We start from the raw sequence: 22,406 nt of genomic DNA, 5'->3' as shown, positions 1-22,406 counted from the left end.
AATTTTTTTTCATTGCTTTTAGAGAAAGTGAAAGGGAAAGAGGAAGAGAGGGAGAGAAACATCGATGTGAGAGGGAAACAGTGATCAGCTGCCTTCTCATACGTGCTGCCACCAGGGATTGAACCCACAACCTGGGTATGTGCCCTGACCAGGTTCAAGTCCATAACCTTTTGGTCCATGGGACAACGCTCCTACCAAGTGAGCCACATCAACCAGGGCTCTTTTCTTTTTTTTAAGTTACAGAACCTGTAAAGCCAAATTGGAGGAAAAATGCCACTCTAGTTTTGCTTCTACATAGCTTCTAGAAACTTATATTTTCAAGGTTAAGTCAAAAATTTTTCTTACAAATTCAAGAAACAAGGGGGAAAATCAGATACGAATAAAGGGACTATAATGTTGCATATTATCTCACATGAGAGCACTTTACATTTTTGTTTTAAAGCCAACTCAAATTCTCTTTTTCGATGTGGGCTAAACTGATTTGTTCCTGATAAAGGCCTGAACTTGGGAGTACTTCCAACCTGAACAAAGCAGCTTTTTGTACAACTCATTCCTCCACCAGAGCCAGCTACAGAGATGGTGGTTACAGAGGGGCTGCTCGTACTCAGATTTTAACATGAAAAAGACCTCAAACAAGTGCTGCTCACGTGGGATGTGGAAGTTCTTGGAGTTTAATAAAACAGGGGAAAATTCTTTTTATATTTTGTAAAGAGAGGAGATGGATTCCAGAAGAACCATTTAAATCATGGTCTCTGCACATCAGGAAGAACATCAACAAAGAGTTCTCTAAAGTCTCAAAACCAGCCTTGAATCTCTAAGGCTACTTAAAACAAAAGAGTCTGGAATTCTAGAATTCTATGAAATCGCTTACTGATTATTTCAGCACAAAACTGAGGGAAGTCAGCCACCAGAATAATTTCTTATCCAGCGGTTCCATAAAAAGCAGCAATGAAACACCACAGGGGTGTTTTGCTTTAAGTGAAAAGAAAGCTGAGACCAAAAGGCCAAAAGAGCCACTTGAGTGGTGGTGTTGAGTGCTGCCCCAGAAGGGGTCTGACTCCAAGAGAAGGGTTCTGAGAAGCTGAAAGAGGCATTCTAATAAAGCCTGAGGATAAAATCAGGCTTCATATAACACAGTGATTAACAGTTCTCAAGGATCAATAAAAGACCCCATTTTACGTACGTATTGGTTTTCTTTACAAATTCGCTTTGAGGGACTGTCTGATTTACTTTAATAATTGTGGTTATTAGTTTTAATGAAGACTCCTTGTTCCTGTCAAAGAGGAGGCTAAGTTGGAAAAGTAATCGCATTTATGAAAAGACTGATGATTCCAGCCAAAATACAAAATCCAGGCAATCTAACCCCTGAGGGCAGCCCCGAAACAAACCACTAGCTATGATGTCTGAAGTACAATACCACCCTGATCGGTGTGGCTCAGTTGGTAGGGTCCTGTCCCACAAAGTGAAAGGTCACCGGTTCAATTCCTGGTCAGGAAACATGCCTGGGTTGTGGGCCTGGGGATCTATGTTTCTATGCCTCTCTTTTTCCCAACCTTCCCTTCACTCTAAAAATAAAATAAATAAAATCTTTTAAAACATAAAAAATAAAGTGAGAATACAAGGTCTGTCCAAAAAGTATCCAGACATGTACTATGAAAAATTGAGACAATGATTGAAGAAGATACAAGATAAAAAATACATGTACACAGGACAATGACACCTCGATCCTTTTCAAAGTTATGACTTTCTTCAGGAAATCTGGTTCACTGGTAGCGGTTTGAATAAAGTCATTAGCAACTGCAGCACGATGTTCCTTCTGCTCTGGTAGCAGAAGCCATGGAATGAATTTTGTCACAACACATTTCGTGCCAAGATCCTGCATCAAAACCTCAGACACAGTAGTTTTTGGAATCCCCAGATCAGCTTCTGGTTTTTGTACTGTTAGTCTCTAATCTTTGTTGACTGCAGCCCGTACACATTCAACATTCTCAGGTGTTCTGCTTGTTGCAGGCCTTCCAGAATGTTGATCACTTTCAACAGACTCTTGACCATCTTTGAAGCATCTGTGCCACACTTTTATTTGTGCTGCACTCACTGCATTGTCCCCGAAAACCTTCTGAATCATCTGAATAGTTTCCATGGAGGAATATTTAAGCTTAACAAAAATCTGATGCAGATTTGTTGCTCTACTCGCTCAGTCATTTTGAATGTGATGGCCACACAGTGCACAGGCTCACTCAGCGGTATCTACCGCTGACTAGTACAATAACTAGTACAGTGAAGTCATCATTATACATGCATGCGCATTCCAGTCCACTCTCCTTGGCTGCCAGGTTACACTGATGTCGCACAAACCATTCTTGTTATATTAACAATGGCTAGACTTTTTCTAAACAGACCTCATACACTTATCTCTAAAGACAATGACCAAAGAAAACATACAACAGGTACAAGCAAACATGCTCAACATCACTAATCATCAGGGAAATGAAAATCAAAACCACAATGAGATATCAGCTCGTATCTGTTAGAATGGCTACTATTAAAAAGCCAAGAGATAACAAGTATTGGTAGTGATTTAGAGAACCCTTATGAACTAATGGTGGGAATGAAAAATGGTGCAGCCACTATGAAACACATTACGGCCCTGGCTGGTGTGGCTCAGTGGATTCAGAGCCAGCCTGCGAACCAAAGGGTCACCAGTTCAATTCCCAGTCAGGGCACATGCCTGGGTTTCAGGCCAGGTCCCCAGTAGAGGGCACTGTAGAGGCAATCACACATTAATGTTTCTCTCCTCTTTCTCCCTCCCTTCCCCTCTCTCTAAAAATAAATAAATAAAATCTTAAAAAAAAAAAACAACAGAAAAACGTTATGGAGGTTCCTCAAAAAATTAAAAATACAATTACCATAGGATCCAGCAATCCTACTTCTGGGTATACAAGGTCTGTCTAGAAGGTATCCAGCCATGAAATATGAAAAAATGGAGACATTTCTTAAAGAAGATACAAGAAACATTGTACAAAGGACAATGATGCCTCAGTCCCTTCAAAGTAGGCACCTTGGGACCCCACACAGTTCTCCCAACAGCCATCAGCTGTCCCATCATATTTTCCTGAATCTAATCAATGGTCTGAAATCTCTTCCCTTTCAAAGATAATTTTAGTCTTTGGAAAAGCCAGAAGACACAGCACGCCACATCTGGGCTATAAGTGGGGCCAAGTCACCTGGGTTGATTTGACATTTCACCAAAAAACTGCGCAAGACATGATGCATGAGCAGATGTGTTGTCGTGATGAAGCTGCCAGTCACCAGTTACCATAGCTGTGGCCTTCTGAATCATCCAAATAGTTTCCACAGAGGAAAGTTCAAGCTTAATGCAAAATTTGATGCAGACTCTACTCGCTCAGTCATTTTGAATGTGATGGCCACACAGTGCACGTGCTCACTGAACAGCATCTGCCGCCCCCACTGACTAGTACAGTGAGGTTGCCATTGTTCACACATGAGCATTCCAGTCCACTCTCCTTGGCTGCCAGGTTATATCAATGTTGCGCAAACCATTCCCATTATATTAGCAATGGCTGGACTTTTTCAGGATAGACCTTGTATATCCAAAGGAAATGAAATCAGGATCTTGTAGAGATACCTGTACTCCCATGTTCACTGCAGCATTATTCATAATAGCCAAGATATGGAAACAACCTAAACATCCATCAACGGATAAACAGATAAAGAGGCTACACACACACACACACACACACACACAACAGAATATTCAGCCATGAAAAATAAAGATATTCTGCCATTTGTGACAACTGTATGAAACTTGGGGGCATTATGCGAAGTGAAATAAGTCAGTCGGAGAAAAACAAATATCACTATCACTTACATGTGGAATCTAAAAAACTCAAACTTAGAGAAACAAAGAGTAAAGGGGTGGGTTGGGGAAATGGAGAGATGTCAACCAGTCAAGGGGTAGAAACTCCCATTTATAAGTATAACAAGGTCTGGGGATCTAATGTATACCATGGTGAGTACAGCTATTAACAATGTATTATATACCTGAATGCTGCTAAGATAGTAGATCTTAAATCTTCTCACCGCAACAAAGAAATGGTAATTATGTGATGGAACAGAGGTAATCATCTTGCAGCATATAACTGTATCAAATCAGCACATTGTACACCTTAAACTTACACAATGTTATATGTCAATTACATCTCAATAAAGCTGGGAAAAAATTTAAAAAATAAAGACAATGACTTGACAGGTATGATAAGTTAATAAAGGGTAAAAAAGTAGAAACCATTACCAAGCAATTTAGTATGACAATAACTTAAAATACTCATTTCAATAAGAAGTTGGACATGCACAGCCTATGTAGCAGAGACTCTGGCTATTTGCCCATCAAGCTGGATTAGCTATAAAAAGTACACTAAAACTGGGATGATAAATCATAAAAACTTACTAAAATGGTGCAGAGTTTCCGAAGTATAAATATATTAGTGAAAAACAACAGATAGTAGTGGTACTAAGAGAGAAGTAGAAAAAATAATTTGAACTCTTTGTCTTATACATGGAGGTTCTTTGCCATCTGACCAAAAAAGCATTACAGATATGACCAAGGGGGGGGGGGGTGCAATAGATCTGATACACTGATTCACAATGCGAATTCCAGGCTTCTCTAGTTGCCCGGAGCATAGTAATATGATTTTCCAGCACATTAGGGAAGCAAAAGTAGAACCAGAAAGTCTATGTACTGGCTGGATTTTGTTAATGTCACTTAAAATGGAGGAAAAAATCCTAGCAAGATACCAAATAGAGTGCAGCAGATGGTAAACAAATATTATGAAGCAATCTTCACAAAATCTGCAGTGTGTCACAAATATACAAAATGGCAGAGTTTGGGAAAAGAGAATCATAACAGGCCATATGTTGTTAGCAATTTTATTTGAGGCAACATGCAATCCAAAAGAAAAACCAAGAGAAGGAACATAAAGACCCGACAGAGGAGGAGAGGCAGCCTCAGGTAAGGGCGGTCAGAATGGCAAGCTCAGTGCCTACCAAGTAAACAGCAGACACTGAAGGTCTCAGCCAAACAGCACCCACTGCAGTGACAGGACTCAGGTCGGCTTTGGAGAGAAACAATCTAGCTTCTACAAAGAGCAACAGAAAGTTAAGGCCATATATTGTATGTCATTTGTCATTCCTTCAGTGCCAGGTGAGAGTCAATTAGAACTACAGCAAAGACATTTTTCCAAGGCAAGAGGAAAGACATGAAAACATAATTGTAGATGTTAGAAAGACATCAATAGGAGAAATTACCAGAGAAGTTGCCAAGTCCTGGCTGGTGTGGCTGAGTGGATAGAGTGCCGACCTGTGAACCGAAAGGTCTCTGGTTCAATTCCCAATCAGGGCACATGCAGGCCAGGTCCCTGGTTGGGGGCGTGCAAAAGGCAAACGATAAATGTTTCTCTCCCCTTTGTCCCTCCCTTCCCCTTTCTCTAAAAATCAATAAATAAAATTTTAAAAAGAAAGAAAGAAAAGATGCCAAGTTTGGAGTCCTTCTTGGTTGTGGAATCTAAGATCTGAATAGGACTAGAAGTCAGTTTCTGTGGACAAATCTTCATATCCAAGAGTTTAATTTAGCTTCATGCCTCCCACTTCCTGACTCCTTCAGTTCTTTGCTCCCTTCTTCTCTATGTAGCAGGCAATTTTCTGAGCACTGGGGACAACGGCAGTAGAAAAAAGAAAACCTGATCTCATGGAGCTTTCCCTGCAGTTGAGAGACTGCAGGGAAGGAGGGCTGTACAGGTATCTGGGAAACAGTGTTCCAGCGCAGAGGCCCTGAGGCAGAAGGATATCTGAGAGACTGGAAGAAAGCCAGAGCAAACGGAACAGAATGAAAGGAGGGAGAGGAATAGATGAGTTCCAAGAAACAATGGTGGAACAGAGTTGGGGGCTGATGAGAAAATGCAGGGCCCTGTAGGGCATTTTAAGGACTTGGCTCTTACTCCTGAGTAAGTTGGAAATCACCAGAGCATTTTGAGTGTTAAATGATCTCACTTAACTTCTAAAAGGACCACTTTGGCTGCTGTATGGAGGCAAAAGCAGAAACAGGGAGACCAGCTCGGGAATCAGTGAATGATCCAGTCCAGGTGAGATAGGACAGTGGCCTAAATCAAGCTGAGAGTTTGAGCTGTCGTGACATAGAAGATAGAGCTCACAGAATTTGCTGGTGGATGAGATTTGAAACGCTTGTCCTATTACTTCATTCCTTCAAACACCCATGCATTCTAGAAACACATACTGAGTGAGTACTATCAGTCATGGACTATGCTAAGCTTGCCAGGGATTCAAAAATGAGCAGCATTTTCTACTGCCTTCAAGAAACAACCAGCCTGGTGCTTGAGTAAAGGAATTGAGCTTCTTAATTCCCATGCAAAATGAAAAGACTACTCATAAACAACTACTCTCATAAGACTAAAAAGTCTTTGGACTTTTTGTATCAATGATATTAGGAACCAAAATTCCAATAAATTAAAGCTTTCTTCAAATCGTCTCGAATTCTAGAATGCACAAGTAACCCTTACCTGTTAAATAATTTTTATACTCAGGTCTATTGTGAATCACAACTTTTCATTAACCTACCTAGTTTTACATAGAAGCAACCACTTGTCTTCTACATTTACTATATAGTTTAAGAAAATAAACTTCATTTTCCAAATATTTTATGATTTCCATGTATTTTATGACTTTGACTTTTCTCCAAAGCAAAAAGGGGTTCCCACCCTACCATTCTTTTTTTTCTTTTAAATCCTCAACTGAGGATATGTTTACTAATTTTAGAGAGGGAGGAAGGGGAAAAGAGAGAAACATTGATGTGAGAAACATCGATCAGTTGCCTGTGGTATGCGCCCAGACCAGGGATTGAACCTGAAAACTTCTTGGTGCTCAGGATGACGCTCCAATTGAGCCCAGCCAGGGCCCAATTATTCTTAACGAGATTGCCTTTGCTATTTGAACATGAGGAATGTCTCCTACAAGTATCTTTCCAGTAATCAGCTGTAATTGTTTTCTATACTCTTAAGAATTTACATAATTCATATATAACTCATATAATTGCAATTTTGCTTTAAATGGTCATATTATGCTAAATTTAAAATGAGGTATGATGTACCGGGTTTAAAATTTCCACCCAAAATAATCTTCCAGAAATTTATAAAACAGAAGAGTATTGTATTCAGTAAGAAGTGAGTATAAAAATGGTCATGCCCTGGCTGGGTGGCTCATCACCCTGTGCACCAAAGGTTCTGGGTTGATCCCCAGTGGTCAGGGAGTGTGCAGCAGGCAGCTGATCGATGTTTCTCTATCAAATAAATATGTCTCGCACTCTCTTCCTTTGCACCTCCTTCCTTCCCTCCCTCCCTCCCTTCGTCTCTCTCTAAAATCAATGGATATACATCCTCGGGTGAGGATTTAAAAAAAAAAAGGGAGGGTCATGGTTGAAGACAGACATAAGGGAAGATTTATTCTATAACCATTTTTCTGAGCTAACATCTTCATACTGACAAGTATGACCAAAATACGTGGTCAGAGTGTCACGGGAAAGTGGTGCTATAAGACATTTCTAGGTAGAAGTCAGCACGTGTCTATGCAGGCTCTCAAGTAACCAGTAAGATCTTACTCTCCAGCAACCAGCCCGACAGCCGTTTTACAGCAGTAGCTTGTCAAGAGAAAACTCAAGGAGGGGAATGCAGGTACAGATACGTTCAGGGAGCTCATTGGTAGGCATAGCTGATATTCATCACCTCGTGTGTTGGTGTACTCATTCATCTGCTAACAAAACTGAACGCCGGCAGGGGTCTTCGGGCCTGTATAAATGTCAAGCCCCCACAACATATGCAGGGCCCGCACATGCGAATACGCAAGATTGTTTATGGCTATGGAATGTGGCTTTGTCTCAGGAGTATTCTCACATCTGGAAAAAGAGGAATTTTTCAATAACCAATAAGGGGTCAACTGTCTATCTGCTTGAAAAACAAAAGTTTTATCTCCATCTGACGACTTTCACCAAAATAAATGGAATATAGTACCAAAAACCCCTTTGTAACAGAAATGCACGCCGTTTAAAAAAAAAAACAACATTAACACACGTGTGTGTTTGTGGTCAACCCCATTAAAGTAGGAAAAAAAACGTGGATGAGTGTTTTTCAGTATCCTGGAATGTGGAAGACATTTCTAGGCTTGACATAAATCTAGAAGTCACAAAGGGAAATATGATAAACCTGACCATGTAAAAATGTTCAACTTCTCCATGGAAAAAAAGAAGAGGACCAAAAAAGACCAAAACTACCTCAAAGAAAAGAAATAAACTACACAAAAATATCTGTAACATATAAGACAAAGGGCCAATTTTCTTAATATTGGAATGCCTTTAAATCAGAAAAAGACAAATAACCTAATAGAAAAATTGGCAAAGGTAATAGTTCACAGAAATTAAATACAAATGACCAAACTACAAATGAAAAAAATGCTCAGCCTCATTTATAATTGATGACATACAAAATAAAACAATAATTAATGTTTTTCACCTATCAAATTGACATTGACTAAAAAGTTTGCTAACACCGAGTCGGTAAGGGTAGAGAGAAATGGCCGTTCTTGAACATTTTTGCTGGGAGTGTAAATTGGTTCTACCTTTTTGACAGCACAGCAACATGGTAACAGCTATTACCATATTTTGCCGTATATAACATGCACCCATGTTTTTGTACATATTATACATGGGATTATTATACCCCATTATTATACCCATGGTATGCAAGCATTCTACACATGTATAATGCACATCCTTATTTTCCCCTCAAAAATTTGGGCAAAAAAGTCCGTATTATAGATGGCAAAATATGGTAATATGTAAAATATAGGTATTATTTGTCTCAGTAGTTATAGCTCCTAGGAATTTATCCCACAAGCATATTCCCACAATGTGGAAAAGATACAAAACAATGCTGCTGGCTGCAGCATTTTTGTCTAACACCAAATTACCGGTAACAAACTTAAAACTGGCCCATCAATAGGTTAAGTAAGTTAAGCCATAGATAAAATTAAGTATAATGCAGTCATCCAAAAGAACGAGGTTGTGCACACTAACGCTGGCAGGTAGCCCAATGTATACTACGAAGTATAGGCAGGAGAAACTAGTTCCAATATAGTATGTAACACGTACAGAGAAAACTTCTGCAGAGATACAGAAGAAACTATTAACTAGTGACTCAGGGGAAATGAGGGCTTTTACATTTTCCTTTACTCTTTGCTATTTGAATGTTTTTAAAGATCATCTATATCTTCTTAATTAAAAAAAGTCAAACACTTAACTATTGAAAAGTACTTTCATTTGTGTTCTCATAAGGAAGGAAAAAACGAGAAGGAATAATAAGAAGAAGAGGTTTAGGGCCATCAGTCTAAGAGGTAAATTCAGCACAAATGGGCCTCCCTCCCCTCACCCAGCCCAGGTCCCCTCAGAAAAGCCAACCCCGGGGACAGAAGCCAGAGAGAATACAGCCCCTGCTGACCCTCAGTCCTCTCAGGACATGGGGCCCAGTCACCTGTGGGGATTTGGATTTGGAGTAGGAATTGTCCACCACCAACCAATTATATCCTGTGCTTGGGCAACAGCACAAAGAATCCAAAAAAGCAAATTACTTGGCTTTAGGTCACATGCATTTTATAATTCCATTTGAATACAGACATAAAACTTCCATTTTATTTAACAAGGGGGTTTCTATAAGGCACTAAGCTAAGTACTAAGAAGAGAGCAAGAGTGAAATAAAACATGGTCCCTGTCACCGAGTCACTGAAATCTAGTGAGGAAATGGGAAGATATACACGCAACCAGAAGGCAGGGCCAAAGGGCAACCTGCTCCCATAAAGGTGCACAGAGAAATCAACCACATCTGGAGGACCAGACATCTCACCGAAGAGGCGGCATTTCTCAGAGCTGAAGAATCCGTATGATTACCTGAACTTTTCCCTCTTTTCCACTTTCTCAAATCCTTTTCTCTACATTTATGTACAACAGGTCAATTTGACAGTGCCTGCCCTTTCTCCTGTTGCTACATTCACATAACTAAACACAGTACCATCTCTTTTGTATAAGCAATCAATTGGTGCTAGGTATACTTTTCATTAATAAATATACTACCACAAATATGTCTTTGATTAAAGTTTTATGTATTCAAGAGTTGTTCTAACATACCCATAAACCACTGAAACAGCTCAAAAACATCATAAATTAGCTTACAAACTACATCTTTCCAACTATTCTACATAGACTCCACTTATTAGTTCAGATTTTTGTTTCAGAAAATACGGTCACTATGTACAATCATGAAAAAAGCCAGCTTAGAATTTTAAGTCTATCATGGAAAGTACTCAATAATCTAAGCACAATAAATCTCTCTATCTTGTCTGTGCGGGTTTTTGTTTTGGGGTGTTTTTTTCCACCTAACACTGGTCCAGATGCAGACGGGCACAGAGCTGCTGCTGTGTTGGAGAAAGAAAGGAAAGAGATGTCCAAGAACTTCAACCTAGAAAGTTAACTGTTATTTTCTTTCCTCTCAGAGCTAGGTATACTTTTCAATATTAAGTATAATACCATCAATACTTCTTTGATCCGTTTAATTTTTCAAAAGTTGTTCCATCACACTCATAAACCGTAAACTCCGTAAACCGCATAACACACACTGGACACACCTTTCGGTCCGTCGCTCACACAGAACCGTGTCTGAATCGGGGCTCCACACTTCCCAGCCAGTCAACTTTGGCAATCACTGCATGTCTCAGCGCTCCATCTCCTCCCAGGCATAATTTCCCTACCTCACGGACTTGTAGTAAAGATGAGCAACAGTCTAAGTAAATCCCGTAGTACACGGACGGGCACAGAGAGGCCATCAATAAATGACAGTGAAGGTAATCAGGGTTACTACCATGAACCTAACTTTTGAAGCCTGCGTGGGGCACAGGGATGCTGAGCCACTTTGGGGGAACCAGAAAGCAAGAAGTAGAAAATACAAAGCTTCTTTTCTGCCACACTTAAGAACAATCAGAACACATGACCTCAAAAATTATGACAACTCTGAAAACAAGTCTCAGTAGTGGTTAAAAAAAATTTATATATATATATAAATTTATATATATATAGGAGTCTACTCCAGCAATTCCACTTTACCATTTACTAGCTGTAAGACTCTGAGCAGGCTGCTTAGAGATGCCCTTTCCTCAACTAAAACAGAGCTAATAACAGTCTGCCGAAGTATTAATACTTCATGGGGATCTTGTGAAGGTTAAATGAAATGAGATAACCCACGGAATGCTCTTAGCACAGCATCTGGCAACAGTAAGTACTCCAAATGTTAACTACCACACTGTCCGTGAAATCCCTGGCACCCCCAAGGAGTTACTGTGAGGGGTCCAAAGTGCTTGCAGTACTAATATGTATTTCAGATATATGTGCTATTTTTCAATAGTTTACAGAGTCCAGTGTGGCTAATAAAATAGTAATTATTTTAAGAGTTCTATTCAAGTAGCCTTTAAAAACATGTAGTAATTACTGGAAATTCAAACAATAGAGAAATATATAACGTAAAAAGTATGCTCATTCAGCCAACCCTCCCCCGCTCCAGCCCCCAAGTCACCTTTCTAGGGGAAAGCACTGGAAAGCACTGTAGTGGGCAACTTCAGATCCTTGTCTCTCAATATATTCATAAAGTTGGAAGGAGGACGGATTAGCTTTTTCACAAAATGGGATCATATCACATGTATTATTTGTTTATTCAATAGTATATCATAAATCTTTCCATGTCAATGTATAAAATCTTAACTTGTGCTTTATAGCCACTGCTTGATGATTCAAATTATGGATAAGTAATTTATTAATCTGTTATTTTAGGCATTTAATTTACTTTTAATTTTTTGCTATTAAAAATAATTCCAGCCCTGGCCATGTGGCTCAGTTAATTGCAGCAACATCAAAAGGTTCCAGGCTCTGTCCTCGGGCGGGGTGCATATCCACCATTCGATGTTTCTCTCTCACAGCTATGTTTCTCTCTCTCCCCCACCCCCAAATCAACAAACATACCCTCGGGTGAGGATTTTAATAAATACATACATACATACATACATATATATATATATATACATATACACACACACACACACACACACACACATAAACACGTAAATCCCACAAAGAACACTTTGTTTAAAGGGCATTCAACCTATGTCTAGGTCTTTCAGTTGGACAGCTTCCTAAGAGTGAATCTGCTGAGTCAAAGGTTTTACACATTTTATATTTTGGTAAGTACTGCGAAATTGTCCTTCAAAAAGAACACAAATAAAACAGAGGATAATGTACTCTTTGTCATTAACCACCTGCTTAAAATATAAGAACAAAATGTACACCATCGTGTGGAGAAGCCGTATATTTTTTCCATATGGAAAGTGGCCCTCATCTTCAAAAAAAAAAAAAGATCGGAGCTACAGTTACAATCCATTATCCTTCTCAACGCCAGAGCTGCTGACTGAACTCTCAACATTACTCAGACTCTGACCTTTCCTGCACCGACCTGGCTCGTGTCCAAACCAGTTTCCTAGTACCCTGCCCCTGCCCCCAGTCCCTAGGCCAACTGGTTTGGTGTGGAGGGTGGTGGGAGAAGAGACTCAAGACCTGGAGTGTTGCTAACATCATCTAGCAGCCTTGCCAAACCCCACTGAAACAGAACTATTCCATTCAACGTTCACTGAAAAGCTCCACTCTGTTGCTGTTACCAAGCAGCAATGGATTAAAACCTCTTAATCAATAATCATTGGCCTACAGGTTGTTTACAGGTTTCATTTTACCCCACAATATTATTACAGTGAAGAGCAAGAGCAGATAAAGGTCATGTTGGTAATTAAAGCTATATTATAGAAATATGCACACCCAAGATATGATTAAATAAGAAAATATTACCCGTTGAGTATCATCATTAAACTTGCATTAATTTATAAATATTTAAATGTACCATATGATGATCATAAATAATCTGTTTTTGTCAGTTTCTAAAGTAATGCAACCCATAAACCCTTTGAAAAATTACTGCAGAAGGGAAACAGTCAAGAAAGTATACAAGCCAGACTCACATTCAAATGCTGTGGTTGTTGCTTCAGGCAGAACCTGGCCTATCACATCCTAAACAAAGAAAGAATAAAGAAACACAATTAGCCATCTTCTTTATCGCTAACATGTGGCAAATCCTAGAGGAAATATGAGAACCTAGAAAAGATTTTTGACACGATGTGGGCATAAACTATAAAAACATTAGCTCATAATCACACTTAGCCTAGCAATGTAAACCCAGGGCTTAAATCTCAACGGGGGGCGGGAGCTGGGGTGCAGGAGCTGGGGTGCGGGGCAGGGGGAGGATCTTTACGAAATCTTTTCTAATTTGGTTTCTTCTACAGGAGGCTGTGGACTGTATTGCAGTAGAAAGACTAAGAGGTTTAGGGGTGTACTGGCCTGGGTTTGAATTTCAGCTCTGCACTTACTTAGCTGTGTGATTGGGAACAAATTACTTAACCTCTCTGAGCTTCAATTTGATTATCCCCCAATGTGGGCCCAGTAATACTTACAGAAGTACTGTAAAAATTAAATTATAAATATAATTAATATAAGCTATCCTAACACATTGTAGACAATGAACAAATGTAATCCCTGATGTGTAACTAGCAACACCCTGACTTGCATTCATAGTGGGAAAAGCTCAAAAAACAAGTTCTGTGATGACATAAACCTATAAAGCTATATTTAATACAATTTGTATCAACCTTTACTCTTAAGCAACTGAAAAATATATATTTAATGACACTAAAATTAAGGTGGTCTAGCCTACAATAACTTTAATTTTAAACTACATAATCCAGTATCAATGTTTAAATGAGTCTACGAAGTTGAAAAGACTTGAAAACTAGTCTACAGAGACAGCTGAAGAGGCACAGAACACCCTTGAGAACTAGTCCGGTCTGGGAAACGTGACCCTCCACCATGTCCACCCAACCCCAATGGCCTGTAAACCGCACCGCTCGCCAGCAGCTCTGCCACAACGTCCCTCCCGGGCTGTGCCAGGACTGGCACCAGGCAGCCGGTGGACGAGAGGAGCAGGGGCTATTTCTCAGCAGGGAGCCCACAACCCCTCCAAGCGGGGCACTGAGCAGAGTGTGGGCTGCAACTTCCTTCTAAAAGCAGTTCTTTAGAAGCTTCTGCTGCAGTGGCAATTTGCATAATAGTCTTCACTCTATGGTGCTCCCCCCCCCCAAAATAATCTGCATATAAAATTGATCCGAGGGACTATCTTCAGCAGCCCTCAGTCTTAGGGCCAAAGGAGATGATTTTTCCCTCTGACTCCTCTTAGCAAGTGAAACATCAACTTTTAGAGGAATTATTTGTTGAAGAATTTAATGTTAAAAATAATAGTAGTTCTTTCTAGCCCTGGCCGGGTGCTCAAATGGTTAGAGCGTCATCCGGATACTCCCAGGTTGCCGGTTAGATCCCCGGTCAGGGCTTGTGCAAGACTCTACCAATGAGTGCACAAATAAGTGGAACGACAAATCGAAGTCTCTCTCTCTCTTTAAAAATCAATAAATGAAAAAACAATTTTAAGTCTTTCTACACACCTGTAGGTGGGAAGTATTTATTGACAGGTAAATGGTAACTGTAGAGCGAGTATGAAATAGACCAGACAGACCATCAGTGTAAAGCCTGAGAGTGTCACTGGAGCCAGAAGGTTACAGCTGGGCATTGGCTCTGCACGCACTAGCTGAGTGACAAAGCCTCAGTTTCCTTCTGTGTAAGATAAGATCACAACGGTACCAACCTAGTAGGACTAAATGAGCTGGTATTTGTGAAGTGCTTAGAGGATTGTCTAGCATGTACCCATATTAGTGTCTGTTAAATAAAACAAGTCACTGAGGACTGGAACATTCCAAAGCTGACCTTGAAAGGAAACCTTAAATTTCAGCACCGACAACCAGTGGAGGATGGCCACTCACTCACTTGCTTCAGCCTTCCACAGTCCTTACTGAGGACCTTTTCTAGCCAGTACGGGTGAAAAACAAGAAACAATCGAACAGAGGACTCTACTCCCAATCCTCCAAGTCTAGGTTACCACTGGTCACTCCCAGGAGCTCAAGGCACTCAGACCACCAGGCCTGAGATACGAACTCGACAGTGGTAGCAAACTCATTCAGGACGTTTCCTGCCTATGAATAGCAGGCCCCATGGAACAGCCAATCTCTAATAACTAGCTGAAAACCCTGCTGGGCAGCAATGGCATCCTTCGCCCATCGACATAAACAAGGAGCCACATGTGCTCTGCATTTAATGTTGGGGAAAGGAGAAAGAAAAAGCAAACCGGCTTGCGAGAATCATCTTGTTTTGTTAAAGGAATTGAAGAGGGCAAGCATAATGGTCAAACCTAAAAAGGCTGAAAATTAGTATCTACTGGCCATCTCTAAGCAGGGCACTTTAACAATTTTATTCATATTTCCCAGTTTATTTTAAGTGATTTAATTTGAAGCAACCCAGTCTTCTTTTCAACATAACATTTACCTACCCTAAAGAGGTTTCAAAGAAAACTTGTTGAAATATCTTGACAGTGATCATTTCTTCATCCTTTCCTTCTCCTTCCTTCCAATAAATCAGTCAAAAATCTGACAGGCCAAAAGTATAAGTAAACATCTACAATGTATCAGGAGCACAAAGAACACACAGATTGAGGCGATAGAAAAATAGGATTTAGGAAAATTACAAGATCACAATCTGGTCACAGAGATAAAGACAAACCTAGAACACTAACAATCCAGAGTACTTACAGTATGGTAACAGCCAAGCAAAAAATATATAAAAGTAGCAAGTAGTATTTGCTGACTCTGGAGGAAGGAAAATCGGACTCAGTATAAACAGGAATTTCACACAGATGCGGGCAGTCTGAGCTGGGACTTGGGAGACAGGATTGGAACAGCAAGAGGAAAGGCGTGACATGCTCTCCTAGCACTCCCCAATTCAGGAGGTTCAGAACTCCTGCACAACTCCCCCAGAACTACAGGCTCTGTCTCCAAGGAAGAAGAGAAGCACACAGAGCTGAAAAACAGATAACCCAAATGTTTCTGCCCTTGAGCACCAGCTAGGTCTGCTTCACATTGCAGCCAGTCCCTAATTAACTCAAAGGGCACAGGCCCAAAGTGGCCAAGTGACTTGCCCAGGGTCTCCCAGCTATTTGACCAAGCTGTGCCTGGAGGCCTCAACTACTGACTCCTGTCCCAAAATAATCTCTGTTACAGTTGACTCAATGACTACAATTTTTTTTTCTGGCTTCTGTCTGGTTCGGCCAAAATCTAGCCGTGTGACTTTAGCATTCTTCCCCTCCGGGGTTCATGCTTCCTCACTTGAAAACTGGGGTGAAGTGGGTTTTGTTAGATGAAGGGGATGATTTCAGGTTTCATTTGGCTTTAATTTGTAAAGTTCCAAGCCAGAGCTGCTGATGTATCTGGTGGTATTTTGCCAATTTCTTGAGGCAGAGATAAGATAAACCCGGAGAACAGACCACAGGAGCCCTCGAGGATCTGGGCTTCGAGTGCAAAAAACTTTAAGGAGCACGAGGAGACAGGGCAGCACCCACCGCCACAAGCCCTTCAGCAGGCCTTCCCGACAGAGGCTGCCGCACCTGTGCTTCCCTGAGCAAGCGTGCGTGGGGCCACATGGCTCTCTGTGCTCTAGGTGGTGGGACCATTAGTGCAAAGTTTACTTGTAGGCCAGTCGGCCTTGAACTGAAGCACAACGGAGAGATGCTTGGGAAGTAGAAGACCCAGACCCTACCCCTTCTGTCCTAACCCCACCACTATAGAGCACTTGCTATGTTCCACGTTGTTCTAAGTGCTTTTACATGTAGCAACTCCAGTAGTCCTCAGAATTGTGAGGTAGGCACTCTCTTTATACCCCCAGTCCCTGTTCTTTTAAATAACAGATGAAGAAACTGAGACACAGAAAACACTCGCCCAAATGAGCCAGACAGGGCTAGCAATTTAGACCCAAGAAGTCTGGCTCCAGAGTTTGTTTTTAGACATGGCACCATTCCACTTAGTAACTTCTGGTATCTCAAATAAGTGAAAGAAACCCACGTTTCTCTCATAGAAACAATCTCATGTGGTCCTCACAAGCCTTTGAGGCAGGTATCATTATTCCTATTTTACAAGTAAGGAAACTGAGGCTCAGAAAGATGGAGCTGCTTGCCTCCCAGGGGTGTCCAACCCACAGCCCAGGATAGCTATGAACGTGGCCCAACACAAAAGTGTAAATTCACTTAAAACCTTCTTTTTTTGCTCATCAGTTTTCATTAGTGTTTGTATATTTAATGTGTGGCCCAAGAAAACTCTTCTTCTTCCAGTGTGGCCCAGCGACACCAAAAGGTTGGAAATCCCTTAAACCACAGGTGGCAAACACAAGGCCCTCCACCTTGTTTTATCCGGTCCCGCACCTTGTTTCTACCCAGCAGCAGCGCCAAGCTCCTTGCCCCTAGTTAAGGAGTAGTTACATTTATACAGTCCTAAAATTACATTCAGCCCTTTGAAGGCAACCGCAAGGACCTCAGTGAAAATGAGTTTGACATCCCTGTCTTAAACCCAATTTTTTTTTAATTCAAAACCTAGTGTGCCGCCCACAAAACCATAATTGCATGCATCCTCTATGAAGCTCCCTCATTAACAAATATTTCAGTGTCCTATGAAGCACCAGAAACAGAGGAGAACCAGAGATGGCCATCTCCAAACTTCACCATCTGGTGGAGGAGACAGACAAAATTATGGCATAACCTACGTGCTTTGCCAGAACAAAGCGGTGGGAACACAGGGCAGGGGCAAGTACCCGAGACTAACGAGAAGGAAGAGTGAAGCTGGGCTGTGGACAGGCAGGATTTGGTCAGGTGAAGAGGAGCCGAGTGGGCATCTGGGAGAACTCAAGGTTAACTCGGCATGCCTGGAGCCCAAAATGCTCACTGGGCTGTGATGAGACCTGAAACTGACACTGGGCAAGTATGAGCCAATCAAGATGGGTCCAGAGGACTATATAGTAAGGAGTCTGGACCTTATCATGAGGGAACACCTATGTGCCTGTGAGTGTGTGGAGAACTCTGGGTGCAAAGAGGATGAAATTTGGTGTCCAGGAGTGGAGGCTGCTGGTTTACCCTATTCCCTGCACGCCTGGCCCAGACACCTGACAACCTATATGGCCTGGGTGGTCCGTAACATCCAGAACTCAAAGGTACAAAAACCAAATGGTGATTGGGTAACCTCTGACAACCAAAAATCGCATCACAGACCTTCCTCCCGCTGGCAAGAAACTCCACCCAGCCCTATCTTGTCTACAGGTAAATTCCACTACACATCTGGTATTTGTAATGTGCTTCTTGGTACCTCAGCTCCGCCTTTGATACCTCAGTTATTCAATAAAATAGGCACAATACACTGTCTGCCTCAAATGAATGCTAAAAGATGAGAAGGGCACTACAGTATGTGGAAATAAATACTGAGCAAGAGGGAAGACATCTGAGCTCTGCTACTCACTCCCCAACTCACAAGCAATAAGTTTTGGAAAAGTCATTTCACCTCACTGCTCCTCAATAACTATCTGCACAAAAGATAACAGGGCTCAACAAGCCACCTCCAAGCAGGTTACACCGAGCTCTCGCATTCCATGATTTTACTTCAAACGCATCCCGAGTATTTATTATGAAAGCAAGGATGCATCACTGATTCGAAAACGTACATTTCCCCCTCCTTTAGTATCTCTGAAATCAGACTGTTTTTGTACAATGTGTGGCATGTCACAGTTCAATGGGCAGCGTTTTTTTTTCCCTAGTAGTATATAAGAATATTATCTTTAAACATACGACATCTTATGTTTGATGAAACATGATAGGGTACAGCTGCCTTGTTTCCCTTTCCTGCTGGTCACCAAGTTCACGGAACTTGATGGAAAGATATGGATGGAATCTGGCCAGGGACATTCCAAGAAAACACTTGGAGAAAAACTCTCTTCTAGGCTCTGCCTTTTGTAACCCAGTTGGGTACTTCTGTGCCTGTGTCCCAGTCCAGGCTGTGAGCTACTTGAGGGCAGGGGTTCAATCTGATCATCTCTATTTCCCCAGGGCCCTGCACATTTGCCAGATTTCAGCCCATACGACTAATCAATGCATGTGGCTGAAGCAATATATAAACTGACCCCGTAGGAAGCCAGGAGTGGCCAGGCCAGTGCCACTAGCTCAGGCCACCAGAGTCAGGTGCTGACTCCTCCACAGATCCCTGCGCCCCGCTCGCTGGGATTTGAACTCTGAAATTAACACTCACCAGCACATCCCTGAAGAGCAACTGCGGCCCGGAGTTCACTGTCCAGTCCACCGCGCCCCTATTTGGAATCTTGATGCGAATCACCAGCACCTGGTTCTCCATGGCATGGAAGGGGCCAAAGGCCAGCCACAGCATTACAGGTTAAAGGGGCTCACATCGGGGGGTAGGGGGTATCCATGGCCCCTGGTTAGGCGGAGGCTCCAGGGGGTGACAGGCGGACGGAGGGCAGAGGACAGACAGAGGGTGAGGGGTATGAGAGAGGTGGAGTGATCAGGAAGGGGCCCGCAGGCGCCGACCCAGGCCCGGGCGTATGGGGTTGTGGGATGTCTCCCTTAGAGTGTGGACGGAGCTAGGGGCAGGGACCAGTAGGAACTAGTGGAGGTCAGGAGGTTCTAGAGTCGGGAAAAGAAGGCAAAGCGGGACAGTGCAGCTCTCGGCCGTCAGTGTGGGTGTCAGGAATCGGCGGAGAGAAACCGCCGTTTTAGAGGAATGCAGCGGCAGGTGTCCACTCCTCCTTAGAGGGCGACGCGCGGGCGGGGGGGGGGGTTCCCAGACTGAAGGGGACTCAGTCCAAGGCTTTTAGGAAGAAGCCGCGGGGCCGCCAGACTACGAGAACGCCGAGGGTGGGAGGCCCTCCGCGGGAGGATCCGGGAGAGTCCTTTGCCCCAAGCCGAGCCACAGGGCGCGGCGCACGCGGGCTCAGCCCCGGCCGCCCGAGGCCGCGCGTCCCGACGGCAGCAGCGGACGGAGAAGAAGGGCGGCAGCGAGAGCACAGTTACTCCGGAACCAAAATGCTCAGCGCCGGAACCACCGGAGCCGGCTGCGGAACCCGCCTCCCGCGGCGCCATGTTGGAAGAGGGCAGCTCCCGGCCGGCCCCGCCCCCGCGTGCGAGGGGGGCGGGCCCGGAGGCGTGGGCGCCGGGCACGTGGGCCAGAAGGCGGGTACAGCTGGGTCTGCCCACTCGCGAGACCCGAAGGCGTCGGCTGACTGTCCGCGACCCCGAGTGAATGCGTTTTGTTTCCCAACCGTCGTAGGAGGCAGCGAGATGACAACTTCTAAGAAACGAAGGAGGAATCTGAACCAGCGGTGTAGTCCTTCGTAAACTGATGGCTGCTGAAAACTGCGTACTGTTTGTCTTTACAGACGTCTCAAAAAGCCAGAGCTGCTGCTCTTGTTTCTCCAGACTTCGTCAAGCCTTGTACCAAAACATTCTTTAGGTTTTGTGCACCAACTCAGCAAGAGCGAGGCAAAAACAAAACAAAACAAAAATTAGTTGTTGTTTCCTTGTCCGAGTCACATATCCAGAGGCTTGTCAACTTTCTCCCACGTTAGCAAAGCTTATGTGGCTCTTTCAGTGAGGTTTTTTACCCCACGATTGCTCGGAAATACCGGACAGAAATGCAGAGTTTTAACTGCCTGGAGACAGCTGCAGTAGTGACATCATCCTCTCTTATTAAACGGTTGCAAAAAATACCCTGCCTAGTCCATAACTTGACAAGTAGATAGCAATGTTTACGCAATCGGTGTTGTCACAGGCAGTAGAAATAACTCTTGGTTATTTCTGAAGTGTCTTGTTAACCTCAAATTTTAAAGTGTGTAATTTTGTTGATTCATGGCGCCTGTACAGACATTTGTTTAAAAATTGCAAGTGTAGGTTTGTCCTTTATCTCTTTCTAATGAAAGTGCACATACCACTTTACTTTGGGGCTGAATTTTGTATAAACTGGTGGGAGAAGTGTCATTTTTTTCTAACAGATAGAGTTTATGCAAGAGAAAAAATATTTTAACTGTTGGTTAGCTTTGGTAGAGCACCAAATTTTTTTCTGCATATATTTTCTCTGCCTGAGTTTCTCTTATATTTAATTTGGAACTCCATTGTAGGAGACACATGATCTCTTTTCAGTTATTGTAAATTAGTAGCTTAGGTAGAAATTCATTTACTCAGATCCTCCAAATATTCTAGAAACTGCCCCTTTCCACCTGCACTTCAGTCCTGTGAAAAATAAACCATTTGTTCTAGGTTCCAATGTACTTTTATTGAAAGTTCATTTCCTATTATTAGAGAAAATAGACCACAAAACTAGAGATTTTCTAAGAACCTGAGATTTGTTAAAACAGCTTTTTTATTCATAGTACTGTGGGGAAAACCAACTCAATCTATACTTTCAATTCTTTTGGATATATATCCAGAAGTGGAATTGCTGAATCATGTGGTAATTCTAATTTTGATTTTCTTTTGGGAGAACCTCCACAACGTGCACCATTTTATATTCCCACAAACAGTGGACAGGGGTCCAATTTCTTCACATCTTCACCAACATTTATTTTCTGTATTGTTGGTAGTAGCCATTCTAATGGGTATGTGATTTTGATTGGCATTTTCCTAATGATAAGTGATGCTGAGCATCTTTTCACATGCTTGTGGCAATTTGTTTATCTTCTTTGGAGAATTGTCTATTCAAGTCCTTTGCCCATTTTTAAACCCAGTAATTTATCTTTTTGTTGTGATAAAGTGACTTTTTTAATGAGAAAATTACATTTTACTACTATAAATTCAGAGAGGTTTTCTTTCGTCTTTTTACCTCCCTCTCAATCATGAATCATTCACCGAGAATCTGACCCCTTCCCACCACTTCACTGCTATAGTCCAAACTACCATATTTCTCTCCTAATCTTCTGGTTACACCCTTGCCCCTACTTTCAACAGTCTATTGTCAACCCCTTTGCCAAGTTTAGATCAAGTCACCCCTTTGGTGAAAATTCTTCAGATGGCTTCCCCACGTGATCAGAGTAAAAACTAAAGTCCTTTCCTTGACCTACAAAACTCCACTACTTCTGAAGTCTCAGACCTCACCTCCTACCACTCTTCCTCATTCTCGCCAGCCTCCTTTTCACTGTTCCTTGAACTTAGACATCGCACCTCAGGGCCTTTGCATTTCCCATTTGCTCTGCCTGGATTGCTCTT

General features: G+C 42.2%; 1 protein-coding gene across 13 annotated transcripts in view; it reads right to left on the bottom strand.

The window, feature by feature from the left end:
• MAP2K5 (mitogen-activated protein kinase kinase 5) overlaps positions 1 to 20,272 on the bottom strand; it is a 250,757-nt gene extending 230,485 nt beyond the window's left edge. For 3 of the 13 annotated variants that reach the window (XM_053928531.2, XM_053928532.2, XM_053928533.2), the window contains exons 1-2: positions 19,441 to 20,272; positions 13,186 to 13,234 (exon numbers count right to left, since the gene is read on the bottom strand). In XM_053928531.2, the coding sequence (XP_053784506.1) occupies positions 13,186 to 13,234; positions 19,441 to 19,575 (184 nt within the window). In that variant the 5' untranslated portion in view covers positions 19,576 to 20,272. The remainder of the gene's footprint in view (positions 1 to 13,185; positions 13,235 to 19,440) is intronic. The other 10 variants (XM_053928534.2, XM_045201541.3, XM_045201542.3 and 7 more) reach the window with 6 other exon arrangements.
• Positions 20,273 to 22,406: the final 2,134 nt, after the last annotated feature.

This window comes from Desmodus rotundus, chromosome 7 (assembly GCF_022682495.2).
Source record: "Desmodus rotundus isolate HL8 chromosome 7, HLdesRot8A.1, whole genome shotgun sequence".
Lineage (NCBI taxonomy): Eukaryota > Metazoa > Chordata > Mammalia > Chiroptera > Phyllostomidae > Desmodus > Desmodus rotundus.
Note: the sequence above shows the minus strand (reverse complement) of the source record. Positions and strands in the feature narration are given on the sequence as shown.